The sequence below is a fragment of the Mustelus asterias genome, chromosome 20 (assembly GCF_964213995.1).
Source record: "Mustelus asterias chromosome 20, sMusAst1.hap1.1, whole genome shotgun sequence".
Classification (NCBI taxonomy): domain Eukaryota; kingdom Metazoa; phylum Chordata; class Chondrichthyes; order Carcharhiniformes; family Triakidae; genus Mustelus; species Mustelus asterias.
Window position 1 is genome coordinate 50,662,044 of NC_135820.1, and position 23,834 is coordinate 50,685,877.

Consider the following 23,834-nt stretch of genomic DNA (forward strand, 5'->3'; position numbering starts at 1 on the left):
TCTGAGTAAGGTTGATAACTTCAAACCAATTGATGGTGAATTAGGACAATTATGTTGTTCCACAAAGAATAGGTTTGAGGTTGTCCACATTAACCAAGATGTATAGAACTGTTGGGGGACGTTCAGAGCATCATCTATGTGGTTTTCCAGCTAGTTCCAAAAAATTAACTCACCTTCGTTTCTGAATTCTCAGATTTAAAAAATATATAGTGCATTACTTAGTTCTGGTTTCCATCAATTTAGAGTTTTTGTAATTATACTTTCTCTTTTCTTTAGCATTCATACGTGTTATTGTAACGACTAGTAACCTGGATTTTAAAATCAAAATGTAAAGAAATTTAAAAGCTGCTTTAAGAATTGGACAGAGCACAATTTCAATCCCATTGCCCAGAAACAGGCAAGTAAGCCCCCGAATGTCCAGCCAATATATAACCCCTGTGCATTCAGTATCTGCCGGCATAGGAGAGTGGAGTAGCAGGTAATTCCTTGTTGATAGAATCACCTCTGTCTAATGATAAATTCGTATTACTAATCTTGAAACATTTGAAGTAAGGTAGCCTGTCTGAATGTTAATAGTGAAATCACGCAAATTTAACTCACTTTTTTTTCCTAAGATTTTAAACCCTAATATTCTTATTGCAATCCATAAGCTGTTTATTTTAATATAATAAGCTAACATAAAATAAATCATAACAGAATGATAAACCAGCATATGCATAAACTGTTTAATGTAATAAGCTAACTTATAATAAAATAAATCAAAGACGAATGATTTATTGAGAAACCAGCATATCCATAAACTGTTGATTTTAATAAGTTCACTTATATTTTAAAAAATCATAAAATAATGATTTATTGATAAACTAGCATATCAAAGGGAGAAAGTTAAGTATTTGGAGCTGTTTTATTTCTATCACAACATTGCAATGATTGTTGCTCCTTTGAGCTTCTTATTCTATGTGCTGTGAACCGCGGGGATCGTTTGTTCGCACCGGAACCTTTGTGCGTGCGGTTTTACGTGGGCGAACAGTACGGCTGTGGCACGGGAAGATGGAGGTGCCGGAGGAAGAAGCTATTCGCGAGTTCGTGACAGTTACGGGCGTCGAGGAGGAGCGGGCTCGCTTCTACCTGGAGTCCGCGGACTGGGATCTGCAGGTCAGGCCGGTATTTGGGGGGGAAGCCCGAGGGTGGCTCATCCCGCCGGCAGTGGGGCCGCAAGTTTGGGCCTGTGGGTAGTGTCCTGTTAAATGGCGCCGGGTTAGCGCGGTTCCCCCCTCCCCCGGTCCCTACCCCCTTTTTAATAATGTGACCCGGCTCAGGGGCCGCAAAATGCCGGCCCGATTCGGCTCCCCCATTGATCGGGTTGAGTCCCGGGGTGTTTTTTTTATTTTGAATGGTGATTCAGCATTTTCTTTTAGCCGCAGTGCGGGAGCCAGGCCTGCATGAGGGGATGATCTGGGTTCAGTGAGTCAGTGGCCCTGGATGGAGGATAGCTGCAAATGGGGGTGGGGTTGTGATTGTGGACAAAGCTTTGCCCGGTGTTACTATCAAGTTAAAGAACTGTGACCCATGTAGGAACTTGGTGACCAGGCTTTATTGGTAGATTAGCTTATTAAAAAAAATGCTATCTACTGCAGGGAGGGAGGGATTTAGTCTGTAATGACCCCCACACAGCATTTTGAGAGAGAGTCAGCCTTGTCCATTAAAGTCCCTGACACCCAAGATCTTGATCAAAGTGCTGGTCACCAGAAAAGGGAGGCGATGGCCTATTGATATTACCATTAATTGAGAAACTCAGCTGATAATTCTAAGGACCCGGCTTTGAATCCCACCACGGCAGATGGTGGAATTTAGAACATAGAACATTACAGCGCAGTACAGGCCCTTCGGCCCTCGATGTTGCGCCGACCAGTGGAACCAATCTAAAGCCCCTCTAATCTACACTATTCCAATATCATCCATATGTTTATCCAATAACCATTTGAATGCTCTTAATGTTGACGAGTCCACTACTGCTGCAGGCAGGGCATTCCACGCCCTTACTACTCTCTGAGTAAAGAACCTACCTCTAACATCTGTCCTATAATCTCTCACCCCTCAATTTAAAGCTATGTCCCCTCGTGCTAGCCATCACCATCCGAGGAAAAAGGCTCTCACTGTCCACCCTATCTAATCCTCTGATCATCTTGTATGCCTCTATTAAGTCACCTCTTAACCTTCTTCTCTCTAACGAAAACAACCTCAAGCCCCTCAGCCTTTCCTCATACGATTTTCCCACCATACCAGGCAACATCCTGGTAAATCTCCTCTGCACCCTTTCCAACACTTCCACATCTTTCCTATAATACGGCGACCAGAACTGAACGCAATACTCCAAAAGCGGCCGCACCAGAGTTTTGTACAGTTGCAGCATGACCACCTGGCTCCGAAACTCAATCCCTCTACCAATAAAAGCTAACACACCGTACGCCTTCTTAACAACCCTATCAACCTGGGTGCCAACTTTCAGGGATCTATGCACATGGACACCCAGATCCCTCTGTTCATCCACACTACCAAGTATCTTGCCACTAGCCCAGTACTCTGTATTCCTGTTACTTCTTCCAAAGTGAATCACCTCACACTTTTCCGCATTAAACTCCATTTGCTACCTCTCAGCCCAGCTCTGCAGCTTATCTATGTCCCCCTGTAACCTGCCACTTCCCTCTGCACTGTTTACAACTCCACCGACTTTAGTGTCATCCGCAAATTTACTAATCCATCCTTCCACGCCCTCATCCAGGTCATTAATAAAAATGACAAACAGCAGTGGCCCCAAAACAGATCCTTGCGGTACACCACTAGTAACTGAACTCCAGGATGAATATTTCCCATCAACCACCACCCTCTGTTTTCTTACAGTAGCCAATTCCTGATCCAAACCACTAAATCACCCTCAATCCCATGTGTCTGTATTTTCTGCAAAAGCTTACCATGGGGAACCTTATCAAACGCTTTGCTGAAATCCATATACACCACATCAACTGCTTTACCCTCATCCACCTCTTTGGTCACCTTCTCAAAGAAAGGCATGACCGACCCTTCACAAAACCGTGCTGACTATCCCTAATCAAATTATTCCTTTCGAGGTGATTATAAATCCTATCTCTTATAATCCTTTCCAAAACTTTGCCCACAACAGAAGTAAGGCTCACCGGTCTATAATTACCAGGGTTGTCCCTACTCCCCTACTTGAACAAGGGGACAGTATTTGCTATCCTCCAGTCTGGCACTGTTCCTGTAGACAATGACGACACAAAGATCAAAGCCAAAGGTTCTGCAATCTCCTCTCTAGCCTCCCAGAGAATCCTCGGATAAATCCCATCCGGCCCAGCGGACTTATCTATTTTTACCCTTTCCAGAATTGCTAACAACACCTCCTCATGAACATCAATCCCATCCAGTCCAACAGCCTGCATCTCAGTACTCCCCTCGACAACACTGTCCCTCTCCAGTGTGAATACCGATGAAAAATATTCATTTAGTGCCCCTCCTATCTCTTCAGACTCCACGCATAACTTCCCACTACTTTGAATTCAATAAAAATTATCTGGAATTAAGAATCTACTGATGATCATGAAACTATTGCTAATTGTTGGAGAAATCCATCTGGTTTACTAATGTCCTTTACTGGGCGGCATGGTGGCGCAGCAGTGGTTAGCACTGCTGTCTCACAATGCCAAGGACGTGGATTTGATTCCCGGCTTGGGTCACTGTCTGTGTGAAGATTGCACATTCTCCCTGTGTCTGTGTGGATTTCCTCCGGGTGCTCCGATTTCCTCCCACAGTCCAAAGATGTGTGGGTTAGGTGGATTGGCCATGCTAGTGAGGGGGACTAGCTAGGGTAAGAGCATGGGGTAGGTAGGGCCTGGGTGGAATTGTGGTGGGTGCAGACTCGATGGGCCAAATGACTTCCTTCTGCACCGAAGGATTCTTTGAAAAGTCTGGTATCTGGCATTGGATTCGGACAACTAGAACATCAGGGGGATCAGTATTATCACCAATCTGCCTTCTGCCAAGTAAAAGCAGGTGTCAGTAATGACACTTATGAGAAACCAAGGCTTAGGATGGCTTCTATCACATGTTGATAGTTGAATCTCACATGTTCAAACACAACTAGGGTTGGATGCTAACTGTCTAGCAAGCAAAGGCTCAAACTGTCATTGTCTAGTGGCTGTTGAGTGTTTGGGGGGGGGAGAGGGTGGGGTGGGGTGGGGGGGAGAGGGTGGGGGGGTGGAAATGGGCAGACTGTCTAGGGACAACCTGGCTTCAAGGATGATGCCCGTATTGATAATGAAGTAGAACAAATGCATCTCAAATGGCAACTTTGCTAAATCTGATCACTGAATCAGAACGGTCTCCTGAATGACAAGCACTGTTTGTGATCACCGAATTGACTCATTGATGGGAAGCGAATGACTTGTCACTGGAATTAAGATTTGTCTAATTTCACACAGCCCATAAACCCACAAGTAAATGTCTTAATGGATAGACTTGACCTAAGCAGACAAGCAGCTCAAAGTTGGCATAAGCTCTAACTTTTAAAAAAAGATGTATTAAAACTTCCACACCACTTCCCCCTCACTTATTTAGCTACCTGGGCAGGCTTGGCTATTGCCAAGCTTCACCAAAATTCTGAGTTGAAGAAAGATGTGCCCTTTTGGGGAGGGTACGCTCTCTATAATTAGGCAAACAGATATTAAAGGCAGTTGGAGTTCTCAGTTTAATTTGGAGATTAGGTTGGATTAAGCAGCTGCCTGTTACTGGGCTGACTGAAAACCAAAGGGAAAATCTCTAGAAAACTGAGTACATAGGATATGTGGTGCAGAAACAGTCCATGCCTGTTTATGCTCCACTCAAGTGTAAGAATAAAAGTGGACCCTTGTGTTTTTTAAAGTTCTAAGTCATGATCCAATTATACAGATAAAGCTATAATTGAAAAGCTCAAAAATCAGAACTTTTCCACTGAAAAGTTAGGGAGGAATCTTATTGTGGATTTCAAAATTATGATAGGTTTTGAGAGCATATATAGTGCTCTCAAATAGTACATTTTTGGGCTACTTCAGCAAGGAGGCTTAGACTCAGGAATACTGTGGAGAATGAAAGGGGAAATTCAAAGTTTTTCGACTCGGGCATTGATTATTTCATCACAAGTCACTGAGACAAATACCACTTGTTAAAAGACAATGGATAGGTATTCAAATAGAGGAAATTTAAAAATTACAAGGAATGGAAATGGGATAAAAGTTGACAATTCTAGTTATAAAGCCAACACATGTACAATAGAGTAAAAAGCCGACTGCTGTGAATCTCAATAAATGGGAAAGTGAAACAATTGAAGATAAGTTACCTTTAGAGAAAAGCCCCAGGAAGAAGATGAGGAAGCTTAAAAGAGCAAAGAACAAAATGAGAGAAACTGTAGTTAAAGTTTATTTATTAGTCACAAGTAAGGCTCATTTTGTTCTTTGTAGATAAAAAGATTTAGATGGAAGAAAATGTTTTAAAAGCAAAGAGCAATCAAATTATTTTGATGTAGACAATGACTTCCTCGGACCATAGAAATATTTTTCCATTCAGAGTGGAACTTAATTTGACAAACCCCTGCTTCAGTCCTGACCTATCAAGAGTGCTGCTTGGAACTCCGACAGCATCAACTGCCTTCAGTCAAATGACTGTTCTCCATCTGTTAGCCCAGAAATTCAATATTGGTAGGTTATTTGACAAGGAGGTAATGGAGGAGAGCTGTGTCTCATTCTGACTCCATATCAGCACTCTCCAGCAAGAGTTACTGGATACTGAGATCCCTGGTTGAATTTACTCCGAGCTGGCCTAGAACACCGAATCCATTTGTAGCATTCCCCTGCTATCACCATTTGTTGAGGTCAGCTAATTTGCAGACTTTAAATTGATTTGGTGTACTTCTGGTCTGTACGCAGACTAACTTAACATTTGAGGATGAGCAATGTTATATTTTAATCCTTTTTTGATTCATGAGATTTGGTATAGATAATGCACCATGTCCTTGAATTCACTGGTTTAATAAACAAATTCAGATTTGATTGGCTCAGAAAATGCAGTAGAGAATTACTGGCTGCTAAACATTTTCAACAGCCATGAATAGTTACGATATGCTTAACATCAGATTCCTGCTGCATCTTTTCTGAACATCAAATGAAATGCTCATCTTGCATTTCAAGGATGCAACATTGATAATCCAATCATTTTGCCTTCATATGAAATCTCTGAAGCATTCCATGGGGATATAATGGCCTAAAGAAACCAAGAGATCCTGTCAGGACAGGCTATCGTTTTTATATTAAGCCTGAAATGCAAATATTTGTACAACCACAATAAAGTTAACTTGAAGTTTAAGGAAGGGCTTCAGTATTGTATGTTTGGTTGCAGCTCGCCCTGGGCAGCTTTTATGAAGAAGGCGGTGACGATGATGTGATAACTCTTCCACAGCCTGAACCCAGTACAGGTTCAAGGACCATAGCACCAAGGTGAGAGCTTTATGCTTGTGTCAGACTTTGTGCAATTGTTAGTGCTTTCCTATTTCATTATTCTCCTCTACCATCTCATTAGCTTTTGAAACTTGCTGGGCCATTGATCTGCTGTCATATCTGGTTTTGGCCCAAATACCTAATCTTTGTGCTAACTTTAATTTTCCAATGCAGCCCACTGGGTAGTGACTGGAACAGGAGATTTGCAGCTAAGTGACCTGCTAAAACAAAATGCTGTATCTCTGCACCATACACTAAAATGGTTGGGAAATAAGAATATCCCACTGGTGTAGCAAGTAGTGCCTGTCTGAAGATAAAATCAGTGATTGAGATAGAAAGTGTTACGCTCACCATCTAACTCTTGCTGACCTAGGTGCACTCTTTGCCAACAGCGGATGTCAAACAATGAAAAAAGTTCCATTTCCTTTAGCACAGGCATTTTATTGTAATGAGCACTATAAAATAAACACAAAGTCAAGACTTGATGTTCCATCCCACGAACTTGCATTTCACAGCTGTTTGTACTTGCTACCACCAAGGTTAACTTTTAAAACCTGTTCAAGGATATGTAGCTTTTAATTTGAATCCAAATTATATTGTGGTTAATTACATTTTTGAGGCAAAGCTTAACAGTGGAGCTGCCAGGATTTATCTTTAACACTAGCAGTACCAAATCTGTTTGTTTCATTTTTCTGATGGCCAAGAGTACAAAAACTAATTGTAATATAATTGGTTATATATCTTCAACAATTGTTAGTTACTGGAGATATGCAAACCCTGTGAAACTACAAGGGTTGTGAAAAGATTCCCTGATTTGGACACGTGGTGTGTAAGCATATTGGGATAGCTGAGAATGTTGAAGTCATTGATTATTTTATTTACCTTCATCTCTGTTTCCTTTATAACAGCATCCTCTGCCTCAATCCTCATTTATTCCATCTCAGATTTTACTTTTTGCTGCTCTGTTTGCTGGTGTAGTTGAATGATATATCCAGAAATGGCTTAACATTTCTGTTCGTGTGCAACATATAGGCCATGTCGCCTTGCACCTTCTTGAAAAAAATCTTTATCACCAGGCGATGGTCAGTTACCATGCTGAGACCCTTCTGGGACACTGGAATAAATGTTTAGTCATTGTGTGTGTGGGGGGGTGGGGGGGACACGTCAATTAATTTGTGATGAGCAGGGCAGTATGGGTATATGTGAAAAGAGTAACTTAATAATTAATCTTGTACGGGATCAAAAGGGCATTGTTCTGGGGTAGGTAGGTTGTGTTTGCAGTGGGGTTTGTACTTAAAGAGCAGTAGAAAGTGGCCAATATTGCAGAAAAATGAGACATGTCAGAGCTTTTCATTTTGCACTCATCAGGACACTATGCAAGATATCAATGTACGGTGAAATAGCAATTCATACTGTATGAGAAGAGCATGCTAATCAGTTGGCAAGTGGACTCCGGTGGAGGTGTTGCCATGGACATTGCATCAGGTGATGGTGACCAACAGTTAACTGCCAAGCATTGTTTAAAATTTAATCCAAGCAGCTCGACCCTGATTGGTCAAGCTTGCATGATGAGCAAATGGCTTGGGTCGTATTTACAAGGTTGACAATAAGACCGATCTTATAATGTGTGCAAACATGTAAGCTTAATGCTGAAATACGGTGCATCAAAGGCACCTTGCAGGATAATGGCTACGCTGATAGATTTGCTCTGTATATCGCACAAACCCACTAACAAGCCCAACACCATCCCCAAAAAGTATGCAGTCTACCTCAGATTACCTTGGAAGAGCAAGGTATCTCAAATTTGAGGAACAGATGAAGCTTGCACTGCTACTGTGTAGTAGTGGTATTGACCACTAATAGGATGCTGTCATCAAGAAACAAGTAATGTGGTATATGAATTTCAGTGCCAGTGTGATGGTAGGTATATAGGCCATATGTCCCAAAGACTGTACCCAACCAGTCCCTGCTTACAAAACTCAAAACTGTGTCCCAACATTAGATTTGATTCCATGATTGGACAATATTTGCTAAATAATACTCAGTATGCTAGGGATTATGCTGACAGCCAATTTAAGATGTCAGTCAAACTTGCAGTATGGTGCATTTGCGTGTACTGGCAGTAGCATCTATTAATACAGAGAGTCTGGTTCTTTGTTAAATCAGTGAATTCAAGAATATTTACTCACCTTGCATCTGTTTCAGCTAAGCAAAATTACTTGGTCATAAATTTCGAACAATGCTTGGCAGCTAACGGTTGGTCACCATCGTTTGGTTCATTCTCCGTGGCAACGTCTCGAGCAAGCAGAGTCCACTTGCCAACCATTCTCGGATAAATTGTTGTTTTTGCCTTGTATTAGTATTGTTGCATAGTGCCCTGATGAGTGCCAGACCAAAAGCTTCGACATGTGTTTTTTTTCAGCAATACTCAAGTTCTGTACTGACAAACAAATATTATAAAGCATCCAGTGTTGTAAATACAGATGTCGTTCATCAGTCTTGATGACAGCATCATAATCATGTAATGTGTTTTGCTAAGTAGCACATTATTTAACAGCGCACTCCTGCTATATTTTGATGCCGATTTGTGTCAGATAAAATCTATTTATTGATTCTTGCTTTCATTTCTATCTGGCTCTAGCTCAGTTTTTAACATATCATCAGATCATTCTTCATAAGCCAGTTTTCTATGCCTAGCTGCCTTCACTTTCGCCTAGTAGAAAGATGAGAATTAATCCTTCTTTAGGAAATGAAGAATATTTTTTGATAAAATGGTAAGTAAATAATCAAGTGAAATATCCTTTACCTAATTATTGTAATGTATCTCCTATATTTAAATTATAGTGATGCCCGAGTAACCTCATTCAGAGATTTATGGCATGAAGAGAAAGACGATGAAGATGACGAGGGCCAAAGGTCTGCAAATCAATCAATTTCTCAACTATAATTTTGTCATTCTCTGTACGTTGCACTGGAGTCGTTTCCCTATCAGAATACCCAATATATCTTTTTCATGTTGTCACTTGCACTATTGCATAAATATCCAAAGGGCAATTAATTGCAGTACTATGGGGAAAGATCATTGGATTAATTGAAAAGTGCATGCATAATGGGCTGAATGGCCTCCTCCTGTTTTGCATTATCCTCTGATTCTAGAGTATAAAATACAGACAGTTGACACAGTTGCGCAGTGTTTCTGCTAAGTTTGCTAGGATTAGCAATGATACGCCCAGCGAAGTGTACACCAGAAAACGTCCTGATAATTTGTTCTAATCCATTACTATCTGATAACTGTATTATGGCCTGTACCTATTTGATTTCCTTCATCTTTGGGGTGGTTGTTGTGGCCAAATTTTACCAACCTGATGGGGATCTGCCCCTTGTTATTTACTAGATGGGAAACTCTCACTTATTTGTAGATTCTTAAATGTTTAGTTCAGATCAATGTGAACGCTTGTACACCTCATTACCCTATCCGTTGCTAATAATACGAGGAGGCAAGTTCAGGTCAGGAATTATGTAGGTGTAGTTGTATATGATTCGACAGACGTTAACCCAAATTGTATTCCGAAACACACAAACAGCACAGTGGTTAGCACTGCTGTCTCTCAGCACCAGGGACCCAGTTTGATTCCCGGCTTGAGTCACTGTCTGTGTGGAGTTTGCACGTTCTCCCCATGTCTGCGTGTGTTTCCTCCGGGTGCTCTGATTTTCTCCCACAGTCTGAAAGACGTGCTGGTCAGGTGCATTGGCCATGCTAAATTCTCCCACAGTGTACCCGAACAGGCGCCGGAGTGTGGCGACTAGGAGAATTTCACAGTAACTTAATTGCAGTGTTAATGTAAGCCTTACTTGTGACTAATAAATAAACTTTACTAAATATAAGTTTGATTAACAATCCTCCTTTTTTTTTATCCCATTCTTTGAGGATATAGTGATTAATCTTCAGGTCACTAAGGTTAATTTGTCCAACAGGATTCAAAATCATAACTATTGTAACTTTATGTATTCTTGAGGAAGCTGAGTACCATTTTTATCTAATTGAAGTTTCAAATCATGTGGGGCTGTTAACTAATGCAGGATTTGGTTTTATTTTATTGCTGTGTTACACTACATATGGATTTAAATGTCTATCGCTTTGTATGCTATTAATTCCAAGATTGCGCAGGTAGAGCTTCTTTGGCTTCTCACAGCTGCATAGATGGAGGTAGATTGCTTGCACCCCCCCCCCCCCCCCCCCCCCCCAAATGTGTTTCTTTGGCCCACTTACTGCTGTGGCTATGGATTAGAGTCGAATGGGTTCAAACTTGTGAAGGATGTCACAATTTGGAAACAAACATCCTTTTGATAGAATATTGTGAGAGTCCTGATCTTAAGTCTGATACTGTGTAAATAAGTTTACTTTTCAGGTTTTTTTTCTAAAACTATTCATTAAACTGCTTTATTGACTTTAAAACCTGCATTTTATATTTTTAGTTTTGAAACTTCATATTTATGTAGTGGAGGAATTACTGTTTAGTATCTGGAAATAGTTCAAAGCTGAAACTTTGTGCTTACTGTGTACTTGTGCAAATGCAGTTTGTGGCAGCATTGGTTAATCCTGTAATAGCAAAAGTAACTATTGCATAATGTCCCTTTGTTAGAAGTTAGGTGAACCGTTATATCTGAAATCTAAAGTATGCCATTGAACAAATTGTACTGAAAGGAAAAAGTTGGAATTGTTTGTTTTATACTATTGAAGTACTATATTCATCAGTATGGTACTGAAAATATGAAGGAGATTGCATGTTCCTTGAGGATGTAGCTGCAAAATGATTATATATAAATATCTATTATTTTAAAGATTTTATGCTGGTGGATCTGAAAGAAGTGGCCAGCAAATTGTTGGTCCTCCAAAAAAGAAGAATTCTAATGAAGTAGTAGAAGATCTGTTTAAAGGGGCAAAAGAACATGGTGCGGTTGCTGTTGAGCGAGCCGGCAAAAGTCCTGGAGAATCCAGCAAATCTAAAGTATGTATGGTATTAAAAGCCAGCAGGCAGAGTTTTAGGGTGGCTTGCAGGCCTGTAACTTCCTTGCCGATCATCACAGTAACTGGACTGATGTTATACAAATGCTGATTCATACTGATAATCAATTGTTCCACAGTGTTGGGTTTATTATAGTCCAGCGTCAAGCGTTTTGCATTTTATTTCCCCACAATTGTTTGTTTTTTCCTGTTCATTCCCAAGTTTCTCCCATTATAATTGGATACGAGCCTGTAACTAGTGATTCAAATTAGTCTGTGATGATTTTTTTAAAATGAGACTTTATCTTCAAATTGTTTATATAGATTACTCTCAATTGTGGGCAGCCATGCCACAAATACTGTACTGGATTCTGATGCAGAATTTGATCAGGAGTGTTGTGTAAATTTGCCTCGAGCTGCCAGACTTCCTACAAGCCTGACTACAAAGCTTTATTGCCGACAAATCAGCAAAGATCTTGGATTTAATTCTATAATGATTTTTGAAGAAGATTTGCATATCTATTCTTTTCTAAATGATTTTTTTTATCACCACTTCCAAAAATAATGCCCGCAGGCTTTCACTTGAGCTAACCTCTCATAGTCTATGCTTCATTCAAAACTCTGCTGTCTGCATTCTAATCCACACTAACACTTATGCCCAATCTCCTTGCAGATCTTCATTACAGAGTATTGCACAGAAACCATTCATTCAGCCCAAAGGGTTGATGTTCGTGCTCCCCCAAACCTCTTCCCATTCTTTATTTAATCCCATTAACAGATCCTTCTGTTCCTTCCTCCCTGATGTTTTTCTGGCTCCTGCTTAAATGCATCGATGCTAGTCACCTCAACCACTTCTAGTAACGAGTTGCACATTCCAACTGCTCACTGGGTAAAGAAATTTCTCCTATCCTCATTGGATTCATTAGTGACTATATTGTATGCATTAATGGCCCCTAGTTCTTATTGTCTGCCCCCCCCCCCACCACCACACACACACACACACACACACACACACACACAGGTAGCAACATCACCTCTATGTCCACCCTATTAAATCCTTTCATAATCTTAAAGATCTCCATTAAGTCACCCCTAAGTCTTTTTCTAAAAGAAAAGGGGTCCCAATTATTCAATTTTGTGATTGGTGTAATCTCCTTAGTTCTGGTATCTTCTCGTAAACATTTTTACTACTACTTCAGTGCATTCAGTTTTTTGAAATATGGAGATTACAAGTACTCATCAACTCCCTTCCAAGTCTCCTGAAAAATCTATGGCTTCAACCTAATCCTACATTTGTAACCTCCTCTTGCCCTTTGTTGTAACCCTTGTTCTTTGGTTGTGTGATTTTTGGAATTCTGTGTATCCTCCATTGGTGGTGCAACCTTTTAGCTATATTCGTTTTGCTCTCGATACCCTGTTTTGCATTTGGTTTTAAAAGGTTTAATGCCATTGAAAGAATGCTCTGTGGTTGTGACATATGCTATATTACTACAAATTAGATCTATCCGTTACTCCTTGACACCTCATTCTGCGGTGCCTTAGAATGCTTCTACGTTAAAGGTTTGTTGGGACATCGTAGGCAAACCTGAGCCTCAAATGTTCATATGTGAACATTTGCCCCAATCAGATTTATTTGGTAGAGAAAAGGAATTGGCATCGTGTATTTCTTTTTATATTTCATTTTCTCTCCTCTTGATCCTGTTCAACCCAACACTGCTGAGGTCGACCATAGCACCCCACTTACAGCTATCTTAATATTGACTGGAATTGAACAATGCTATGCTGGTAGTATGCATTTCCCCACTTAGCACATGCTCTATGTACAACAACTTGATTCCTTGGGTAGCAAATTAATTTTGTTAATATGTTAACTTGCATTTTAGTTGGGTAACTGAGGGAATCTAACCTTTTGATATGACTGCTGTAGTTGCCCTAAACGCAAGAAGGCAGACTTCATATTCAATAAGTTTTCTTTTTACCGAGCTGGGAAACTTTATTTTTTTTTCTCTTTCAAAGCCATTTGGTGGTGGTGGTTACCGTTTGGGAGCAACTGAAGGAGAACAGTCTGCATATGTTACAGGGGAGAGGAGACCAGAGACAGCACAAGATGTGAGTTTTATAAGAAGGTGCTTTCTGGCTTCAGCTTAAAGTCATGAATAAACCATTCAGTTTGAACAATTTTAATTTGTATGGAAAGATTAGAAACATTTTTACATTGTTAATCGACCTGTATTTTATCTAGTGGATGACCCTTTGCATCATGAATCTTCTTTGAAACTTTTTCCTTTCAGTCCAAACACTTGTAGAGTTATGTTAATTTTTTCCCCCCCGAATGTCACAATCATAAGTCTATCCTGCAGTAGTGTAAAGCATATTTCAAAGATGTAAAAGTGTCTCTAATTAGGTTCCTGGCCAGTTTTAAGTACTCTCTCTCCAATTTTAAATTGGCAGGAATTTCCAGTGTTCTCCTTTCTTAATTCTCTAGATGTGGACAACAGATGAGACAGGATTTATTACCTATCCCTAGTTGTTTTGGAGGCATTTATATCAACTGCTCTGGTTTAACTTTGGGTCACATGTAGACCAAACCAGTTAGGAGTGGCAGCTCCCACCAAGAATGAATCAGTTCGATTTTTTTTTTTTTGTCAGCCTAAAAATTCTCAGATTTGAACCCTGAGTTTCTAGTCCATGGCTATAAGCACAAGACTACTGTACCTCTAAAAAGAGGAAAGAAGAAACTTATTAAATGCAGTTCCTTGAAGTGATTTTATTACACTCATAGTGTGACTCATGTTATAGGAAATGTTAATCTTTAGAGCAAAATAGTAAATGACTTATTACGAACATTTAAATTTGAAATTGAGGTGAGCATCAAATTAAACTTGATTTCTTGCTTTGTTTTATTTCCAGTTGTTGTTTCCATTGTTTAATTTAGATCAGATGTTGTTTGGAATGTTGCCGATGTTCAGTTCGTGACCTCGTGCAGGGTTTAGGGCAGTGATGTCACAAGAAACTGAAACTTAGTTATGTGGAATTTTACATCTGTAAATTCTGGCAGTTAGATAAGGAATCAGTTTGCCTGTCAGTCTTAATGTAATTATCTAGATAGCACTGTCTCTTTAAAAGAAAACTGGATTCCATCTCTTTCTGAATGTTGTTCAACAGGTTCATGTCATACTGAAGCTCTGGAAAAGTGGTTTCAGTGTTGATGACGGTGAGCTGAGAAATTACACTGACCCTGCCAATGCCCAATTCCTAGAAGCTATTAGGCGAGGGTAAGTGACCTATTTCACAAGGCTGGTCATACATGGCTATGTTAAAATTCAGTGGTATAAAGGTTGCTCAAGGTGCATTAGAAAAGTTACTCTGGTTATAAATATAAAGTGATTGCTCCTGGATAAGTTCTAGCCGCAGGAGCAAAATGTACTTATCTGACCAATATGTCCAGTTAAAACATGGGGATGCAGCTTTATGTGATGAACTTCCGATCTCAGGATGGTATATACTGGAGGTGCCTTCTAAGATGTACTACAGGAACCCTTGGAAGTCCTGACTACATGTGAATTGTTCAGAAAGTTTGGACTTCCAATGGGCAGTTCCCCTGCATCTGGAACCCTCAGAAAAAATCTCCAACTCTAGAGTCGGAGATTCCAGATGATTCCGACTTGCTTACCTGAATGGTTAACCAGGAAACATTAGGAAAGAAAAGCAATTACAACTCTTGGGTAACTTTACAACTGACCCTCTGATCATTGAACACACTGAACCGTGCCACCCTATCCAGCTGGCATCCTACCATCCCACCACTCTACCCAAATACCTTGCACTCATTCACTAACAGTGTAAACCAATTTGATGTTGCAAAAGTTTTCAGTGCATTAGTGAATGAAGACTTCCAAAATACAGCATGGCTAGGCTTCCCTGCCAATCCTGCAATATGAGGACGGACTCCCAGAGTAGACCATGTCACGTGGGAACAGGAGTGTGGGTCATTCAATCCCTTGAGCCTGTTCTGCCATTGATTGAGGTGATGGCTGATCTGTATCTTCACTCCATTCACTTTTTAGGTTCCATATCTTTTATACCCTCTGTCTAGCAATAATTCCTGCATCTCAGAAATAGATGTATTTACTTGAACTAGCATCTATCACTTTCTGTGGGAGAGTGTTCCAAATTTCTACCACCCTTTGCACGTAGATGTGTTTTCTGATTTCTCCCCAGCATGGACTGGCTCTGATTTGTAAGGCTGTATCCCTCTCTTCTGGACTGTTTCACCAGTGGAAAATACCTCTCTCTCAGTTTCTTTCAAAATCCTAAAAAGCACCATCAAATCGCCCCTTAACTTTCTACGTTCCACTGAATACAAGCCTAAAGCCCAGTTTGTGTATTCTATCCTCATAACCGAGACCGTTGCATTTTGAATATCTTCATGATTCTGAAATGGCATTTTTATTCTTTTTCAAGGTAGCTCGTCCTCCTCTGATGTCATATCTGGTCCATTCTCTTATTGCAGAGGAAAGCAGTTTTAAGGAAATAAAAATGATCAATTCTAGCAAAATATTTTTTCTGACCTTCTCTTCAATCATCATGTTAATGTGGATTAGAATTATAGAATCCCTACAGTGCAGAAGGAGGCCATTCGGCCCATCGAGCCTCCCCCAACAATGATCCCACCCAGGCCCTATCCCTGTAACCCCATATATTTACCCTGCTAATTCCCCTGACACTAATGGATAATTTAGCATGGCCAATCCACCTAACTCGCACATCTTTTGGACTGTGGGAGGAAACCAGAGCACCCGGAGGAAACCCACGTAGACACAGGGAGAATGCACAGACAGTGACCCAAGCCGGGAATCGAACCGGGTCCCTGGCACTGTGAGGCAGCAGTGTTAACCTGTGCCACCGTGCTGCCCTTTATATGCTTTGATTTTTTTTTCTGCCTTGGTTATCATTATTTTAGCAGTCTCCAACATTTACAAATTAAACTAGATAATTTGAAGCTTTCTTGGTGTAAGTAGGGAGTGCTCTTTCATTCACTGCAGATGGTTGGGGGAGTGTCAGTAATGCTGATCAGAGCTCTTATCTGGATCTAGGTTCTTTCGGTCTAGAACATAATAAAGTTTTGGATGATCCAATTTATTCTGGAATGTTTGATACACTATAGGTAATAGAGCAGCTAACAAAATTGAAAATTATTCTATTCTTTGGGCCACTCATTTGAATAAGTATGAAGAATCTCCTGTCAGGGTGTTGCTAACACAGTAAGAAGTCTAACAACACAAGGTTAAAGTCCAACAGGTTTATTTGGTAGCAAACGCCACTAGCTTTTGGAGCGTGCTGCTCCTTCGTCAGGTGGAGTGGGAGATCTGAGATTGAGCAGATCTCCCAGTCCACCTGACGAAGGAGCAGCATGCTCTGAAAGCTAGTGGCGTTTGCTACCAAATAAACCTGTTTGGACTTTAACTTGGTGTTGTCAGACTTACTGTGTTTAGCCCAGTCCAACGCCGGCATCTCCACATCGGGGTGTTGCTAAAGCTAGTTACCATATAATTTCCATATGTCATTGTTTTGTTACACATGCAAGATGAGGTGCATGTGTTAGTACATTGAAAGCTCAGTCAAGTTAGTCTCTCTCGTAACCCTGAGAATTCTCACCTCGCGCTGAGAATTCTCACCTCCTGATTTTGGTGGTATAGCAGTGCAACTCATTTGACTTCAGGAGGAAGTTAAGGTTGCCTGCTTTCAGAACAATTCCAAAATACTTTGCAGAAATTATTTTGTACTTTTTATATGGAGCATTAAACTGTTAAGTTTCAGTTCCTGATGCTGTTTCTTATTTCTTTTATTGAGTGTCCTTCATTCTGCTATTTGCAGTGAGATTCCACTGGAGTTGCGAAGATTGGCCCGAGGTGGACAGGTAAACCTGGACATGGAAGACCACAGAGATCAAGATTTTGTAAAATCAAGGGCTGTGTTTAAGGCATTTGGAGGAGAAGGACAGAAGTTGGGGAGGTAAATGTAGTAACCTTGTACAGGTATTTTTTTTTAAGTCGAAACTTTAAACCACTTTTAACACCTGTATGGGATTCAATTTAAATGTGATTCACTAAATTGCTGCAGTTAATCAGTGTGAAACAGTGGTAATTGGGAATAGTAATGTTGTTGAGTTCAATGTATTTTTTGACTTCTTCAATTTGGTCAATTCCCAGTGGAAGTCTTTCCTCAATAGGTGTGAAGGTTCAGGTGAAATTGGTTGAGAATTCGTTGCGTTTATCTACCCAAAATGAAGAATGAAACAGTTGGCCCTCTACTGATTGGTTTTACAGGAGGATGGGAATTGATATGTCATCAACTTTTGATTTGATTTATTATTGTCGCGTGTTTTAGTATACAGTGAAAAGTATTGTTTCTTGTGCGCTATGCAGACAAAGCATACCGTTCATAGAGAAGGAAAGGCGAGAGTGCAGAATATAGTGTTACAGTCATAGCTAGGGTGTAGAGAAAGATCGACTTAATGCATGGTAGGTCCATTCAGAAGTCTGATGGCAGCAGGAAAGAAGCTGTTCTTGAGTCAGTTGGTACATGACCTCAGACCTTTGTATTCTTTTCCCAACAGAAGAAAGTGGAAGAGAGAATGTCTGGGGTGTGTGGGGTCCTTAATTATGCTGGCTGCTTTGCCAAGGCAGCAGGAAGCGTAGACAGTATTAGTGGATGGGAGGTTGGTTTGCATGATGGATTGGGCTACATTCACGACCTTTTGTAGTTTCTTGCGGTCTTGGGCAGAGCAGGAGCCATACCAAGCTGTAATACAACCAGAAAAAATGCTTTCTATGGTGCATCTGTAAACGTTGGTGAGAGTCATAGCTGACATGCCAAATTTCCTTAGTTTTCTGAGAAAGTAGAGGTGTTGGTGGGCTTTCTTAACTGTAGTGTCAGCAGAGGGGGACCAAGACAGGTTGTTGGTGATCTGGGCACCTTAAATCTCTCGACCATTTCTACTTCGTCCCTGTTGATGTAGACAGGGGCATATTCTCCACTACGTTTCTTGAAGTCAATGAAAATCTCCTTTGTTTTGTTGACATTGAGGGAGAGATTATTGTCACTGCAGCAGTTCACCAGATTCTCTATCTCATTCCTGTTCTCTGTCTTATCATTGTTTGAGATCCGACCCACTACAGTGGTGTCATCAGCAAACTTGAAAATCGAGTTGGTGGGGCATCTGACCACACAGTCTTAGGTGTCTAAGGAGTATAGTAGGGAGCTGAGAACACAGCCTTGTGGGGCACCAGTGTTGAGGATGATCGTGGAGGAGGTGTTGTTGCCTATCCTTACTAATTGTGGTCTGTGGGTTAGGAAGTTCAGGATCCAGTCACAGAGGGAGGTGCCGAGCCCAGGCCATGAAGTTTGGAGATGCTTTTAGATTTATTCAGTTTTTTTCACATTCTTGGATGTGTCCCAAATTTCTGACCTTTATCATTGGTTAGCCAAACAAATGTCCCTGATAAGTAATCACAACATGGACGCATCCATCATGCCATCTGGTGAGGATGAGAAATGCAGAATCAAACTCTGCAAAGAGTCAGACTTTCCCATAGGGAGGGAAGTTCAATCCTTCTGGGGCTTGCTAAGAACTCTGGTGGTGACGGTGGTAGTAGTATGAACATAAGGATTAGGAGTAGGCCCCTCGAGCCTGCTCCACCATTCAATAAGATCATGGCTGAACTGATTATAACCTCAACTCCACATTGCTGCCTACCTCCAATAACCTGCAATTGAAATACATTAATATGTTGAGGTGTAAATAGTGGGTTGGCAGTGTAGAACCTGGTTATTGCTGAAGAAAGACATTTTTTTTGTCAAAGCCTTTTTTTTCTTGCACTCATCAGGACAATTCACAATAACACCAATGTAAGGGAAACCACAAATGTATACTGTATAAGACAAGTGCTGATTGATTGTTGGTAGAGCATTCTGTTAGTGGAGATACCACATGTGTTCCTACTGCATAGTAACAACGTGAAACAGCTAACTTCACTTGTTGCTCAAATTTTTGACACCTTTCCTTTCTAGGGTAATCTGAGCAACAGGTGAAGCCAACTGTTACACGCTGCTACTCTGCAGCACAAGTGATATGCATCACTAACAGGATGCTGCTGTCAAGCCAAAAAGATGTTCTGCCATCTATCACACAAACGAGTAACATAATATATGAATTTCAGTGCTGCTGTGATGCTAGATATGTAGGCTGTATGTCCCAAAGACTGGGCGGATCATAGAAACATAGAAACCCTACAGTGCAGAAGGAGGCCATTCGGCCCATCGAGTCCGCACCGACCACAATCCCACCCAGGCCCTACCCCCACACATTTTACCCGCTAATCCCTCCAACCTACGCATCCCAGGACTCTAAGGGACAATCTTTAACCTGGCCAATCAACCTAACCCGCACATCTTTGGACTGTGGGAGGAAACCGGAGCACCCGGAGGAAACCCACGCAGACACGAGGAGAATGTGCAAACTCCACACAGACAGTGACCCGAGCCGGGAATCGAACCCGGGACCCTGGAGCTGTGAAGCAGCAGTGCTAACCACTGTGCTACCGTGCCGCCCCAATCATGTGAAACAACATGTCCATTGCAAACAGCAGAAGGGACATGGTACAGGCCACAACCATAATCAATCAGCTCATGCTTGCAAAAGTCAAACACAGTATCCAGCATGGGTGGCACAGTGGTTAGCACTGCTGCCTCACAGTGCCAAGGACCTGGATTCAATTCTGGCCTCTGGTGATTGTGTGGAGTTTGCACATTCTCCCCATGTCTGTGTGGGTTTCCTCCCACAGTCCAAAAGATGTGTGGATTAGGTTGATTGTGGGATTGTTGACGGTGATGGCCTAATGGGCCGAATGGTTTTCTGTATTGGCACTGTATTGATTCTATGATTATATGTGACCCTGCGATTGGACAACCTTTGCTATATGATCCTTAGTGTACTAAGAATTACGTTGACGACCCATTTAAGTTTCAGTCAGGCTGGCAGGGTTGCACACTTGTGTGTTCTAGAAGCTATGTATATTAATAAACCGGGCCCAGTTCTATGCAGACAAATAGAACATGTACACGCGTTGTGTCTGTTTCAGCTAAACAGAATAAGTGGCAGCCATTTGCTGATTTATTTCTCAAGGTAGCACCTTGATCAATCAAAGTCAAGCTGTTGGTTAAATTTCAAAATGCTTGGCAGTTAACTGTCTGTCACCATGAACTGTTGCATTCTCCATGGCAACACCCCAACCAACCAGAGTTCATTTATCAACCAATTCGCACTCATACCAGTATAAATTTGTTTCCCTTACCTTGGTATTCTTGTGAATTGTCCTGATGGGCACAAGGCAAAAAGCTTTCCACAATACTGATGAGGTGTGTGGGAAAAGGTGTAAGAGTTAAAATAAAATCCAGAGGATGTGGGGGATTCTCAATTTTTTTATTCTTTCAATGGATTTGGATGTTTCTGGCAAGGCCCTTGCGAAGGTGGTGGTGAGCTGCCTCCTTGAACTGCTGTAGTCCATGTAGCATACCTACAGTTATGTTAGAGGGAGTCCCAAGATTTTGTTCCTGGAACAGGGAAGGAATGGCAATATAGGTCCAAGTCAGCATGATTTCTGGCTTGAAGGGGAACCTGCAGTTGATGGGGTTCTGATGGAAGTTGCTGCTGAAATAGCTGTGGTGAGTTGTTTCAATGCATCTTTATTTGGGGCAGCACGGTGGCATTGTGGTTAGCAGTGCTGCCTCACAGCACCAGGGACCTGGGTTCAATTCCGACCTCGGGTGACTGTCTGTATGGAGTTTGCACATTCTCCCCATGTCTATGTGGATTTTCTCTGGTTTCCTCCCACGGTCTAAAGGTGTGCGGGTTAGGCTGATTAGTCATGCTAAATTGCCCCTTAGTGTCAGGGTGACTAGCAGGGTAAATACATGGTGTTACGGGGATAGGGCCTAAGTGCGATTGTTGGTGCAGGCTCGAAGGGCCAAATGGAGGCCTCCTACACTGTAGGAATTCTACGGTACACACTGCGGCCACTGAACGCCAGGAGTGGTGGGAATGAATGTTTAAGGTGGTGGATAGAGTGCCAATCAAGTGGGCTGCTTTGTCTTGGATGGTATCAAGCTCCTTGAGTGTTGTTGGAGCTGCATTCATACAGGCAAGTGGAGAGTATTCCATTTACACTCTTGACTTGTGCCTTGTAGATAGTGGACAGACTTTGTGGAGTCAGGATGTGACTTACCCTCGTGTTACTGAACCAGCAATAGCTAGTACAGAACTAGCAGAATAACTAGAAGAACAATGAGAATATCAAACAATCCTTGATGTGTTTTGTACATTGAGCAGCAATTAGGTTGCAAATTTACTTTTTATTTCATTGTACCATTTTGGGAAATGTAGCCACAGTGGATACACTAAGGATTGAAAATCTACAGTATAATGTTTTAACATCACTACAGTTCTGTTGTGCCATCTTTTGAGAGTTGTGAAATCTGCTCAAACTTTGACAAGGGCTACTTTCCACTGTTAGAAACATAAGTGAGAATAAAACTAGTTTTCACAGGAAGATTAACAAAGGAAGCATTGCTCCCAATTTTCGCTCTGACTTCTGTTTTTTTTGTGCTTGGCCAACTTGTTGCACTCCATGATCCCCTTAAGAATGATGTGCGACCATGCATGCACAGATCTTGAAAGAATCATTTCTGTTTGTTTCCTTTGTGGCATATTCCCAATTGCTGGTCCGTCTTGCACCCCTACAGCTTAGAGGGAATATTGTTTGATTGACATATCATACGTGGATCACTTGTGTTTCTGTAGTCAGCAGCAGTCATCATATTGCAGTGCCCATAAAATCAAAAACATTTTCCAAATCCAATTTCTCCGCTACATTTGATGGTTTGCCAGTTTATACAAAAATAATAATAATTCCATACAAAATGCCACTTACAGCAAAAAGAAATAATCTGTTTTGTTATCAGGCTGTTGCATTTCTTTTAAGTTTCTTGGCAGTTTCCCTTTTGTGGGGTTGGGAGGGGTAAGCTTGTATACAAAAGGACACTGACAGTGCTCTAATGCTGTGACTGGCAGTGCTCTATTATGGTAATGAAACTGTTCTTTTGTACCATTGTTTATTGGTTGTGTTATGAATGGGGACCGGCAAGGTGGGTGGTTGCAACATTGCCCCCTTCTTTCATACAGCAAAGGAGGGACAAAGAAAATAGCGCAGAGACCACAGAGAAATAAATGGTGCCTCATAAGGGTTCCAGAGTCTAAAATAAAAGTCCAATGAGATATTCATTTACTGAGGTCAGCAGGTTGAAAACTGATGCTGTATAATTCAATTTTCCTGTGGTGTTGACTTCACACGATGAGAGAGGCATGCAGCGGGTCTTGCAGGTGATGGTACAAACTTCCAGTAGAAACAGTGTAGATGAGGCCAGGCATTCAACGTGGGCGGACTCCCTTTTCTGCGATGTTGCTGGTTAGATGGTAAAATGGCAGACTGAGCTTGCGGTTCCACAAGGCAATATTACTTGTTTCACAAGCAAGAGATCCATGTCCCATGATACTCGCCTCTCCACATTGTCTTTAATGTGTATTCCTCATCTGGGTCCTCAAGATTCTTAAATGCCCCAACCATTGAGAATTGAAAGGATAGTCGTGGGACCCTTTGCCCTCGCAGATGAGTAGACTGTGGTTGGTCAAGCTGGGTTATGAAATGCAGATTACCTTTGTACAGTTCTTTGAATTTGGTCTTTGCAACCCACAAGGGGGTCATTGGTGTTTCTTCAGGGAAAATAAGGTGCACATTTCTTCGAAACTGCCAGGCAGCCCCTTTTGTTCGAGGGTCACATACAGGCATAGATTCAGCCATTTTAAAAGATCTTTGTCCGGTTCTTAATATTGAAATAGCCGTGAGGATATCTATTTATATTTTATAAAACTATACAGTGAGATCTTTGTCCCCTCACAGTTGGTATTATGTATTATCAACTGTATATAAATGTGGCTAAATTATATTGAGAAATAATCATAAGTAAGTTTACTTTTACAAGCTAGCATTGGCAATACTTTCATTCCTCCCCCCCCCCCCTTCTGCTCTCATGGATTCTTTCCTCTACACTCTGACCAGTTGCATAGTCTGAACCTGGTCTGCTGCTTATATCTTTCAATCTTGCTCAAAATTAAAATTGCATTCTATCCTCACCAATGCTACTTGAGTTTCCATAGCACCACCCAACTA

At 41.2% G+C, this 23,834-nt stretch overlaps 1 protein-coding gene across 1 annotated transcript in view; it reads left to right on the forward strand.

Moving 5' to 3' along the window:
* The first annotated feature begins 439 nt into the window (after window positions 1-439).
* The window catches only part of nsfl1c (NSFL1 (p97) cofactor (p47)), a 30,654-nt gene continuing 7,259 nt past the window's right edge, over window positions 440-23,834 (forward strand). The window contains exons 1-8 of the mRNA XM_078236516.1: window positions 440-478; window positions 947-1,155; window positions 6,445-6,542; window positions 9,387-9,458; window positions 11,386-11,551; window positions 13,564-13,656; window positions 14,713-14,822; window positions 17,425-17,562. Coding sequence (XP_078092642.1) covers window positions 958-1,155; window positions 6,445-6,542; window positions 9,387-9,458; window positions 11,386-11,551; window positions 13,564-13,656; window positions 14,713-14,822; window positions 17,425-17,562 — 875 coding nt within the window. The 5' untranslated portion in view covers window positions 440-478; window positions 947-957. The remainder of the gene's footprint in view (window positions 479-946; window positions 1,156-6,444; window positions 6,543-9,386; window positions 9,459-11,385; window positions 11,552-13,563; window positions 13,657-14,712; window positions 14,823-17,424; window positions 17,563-23,834) is intronic.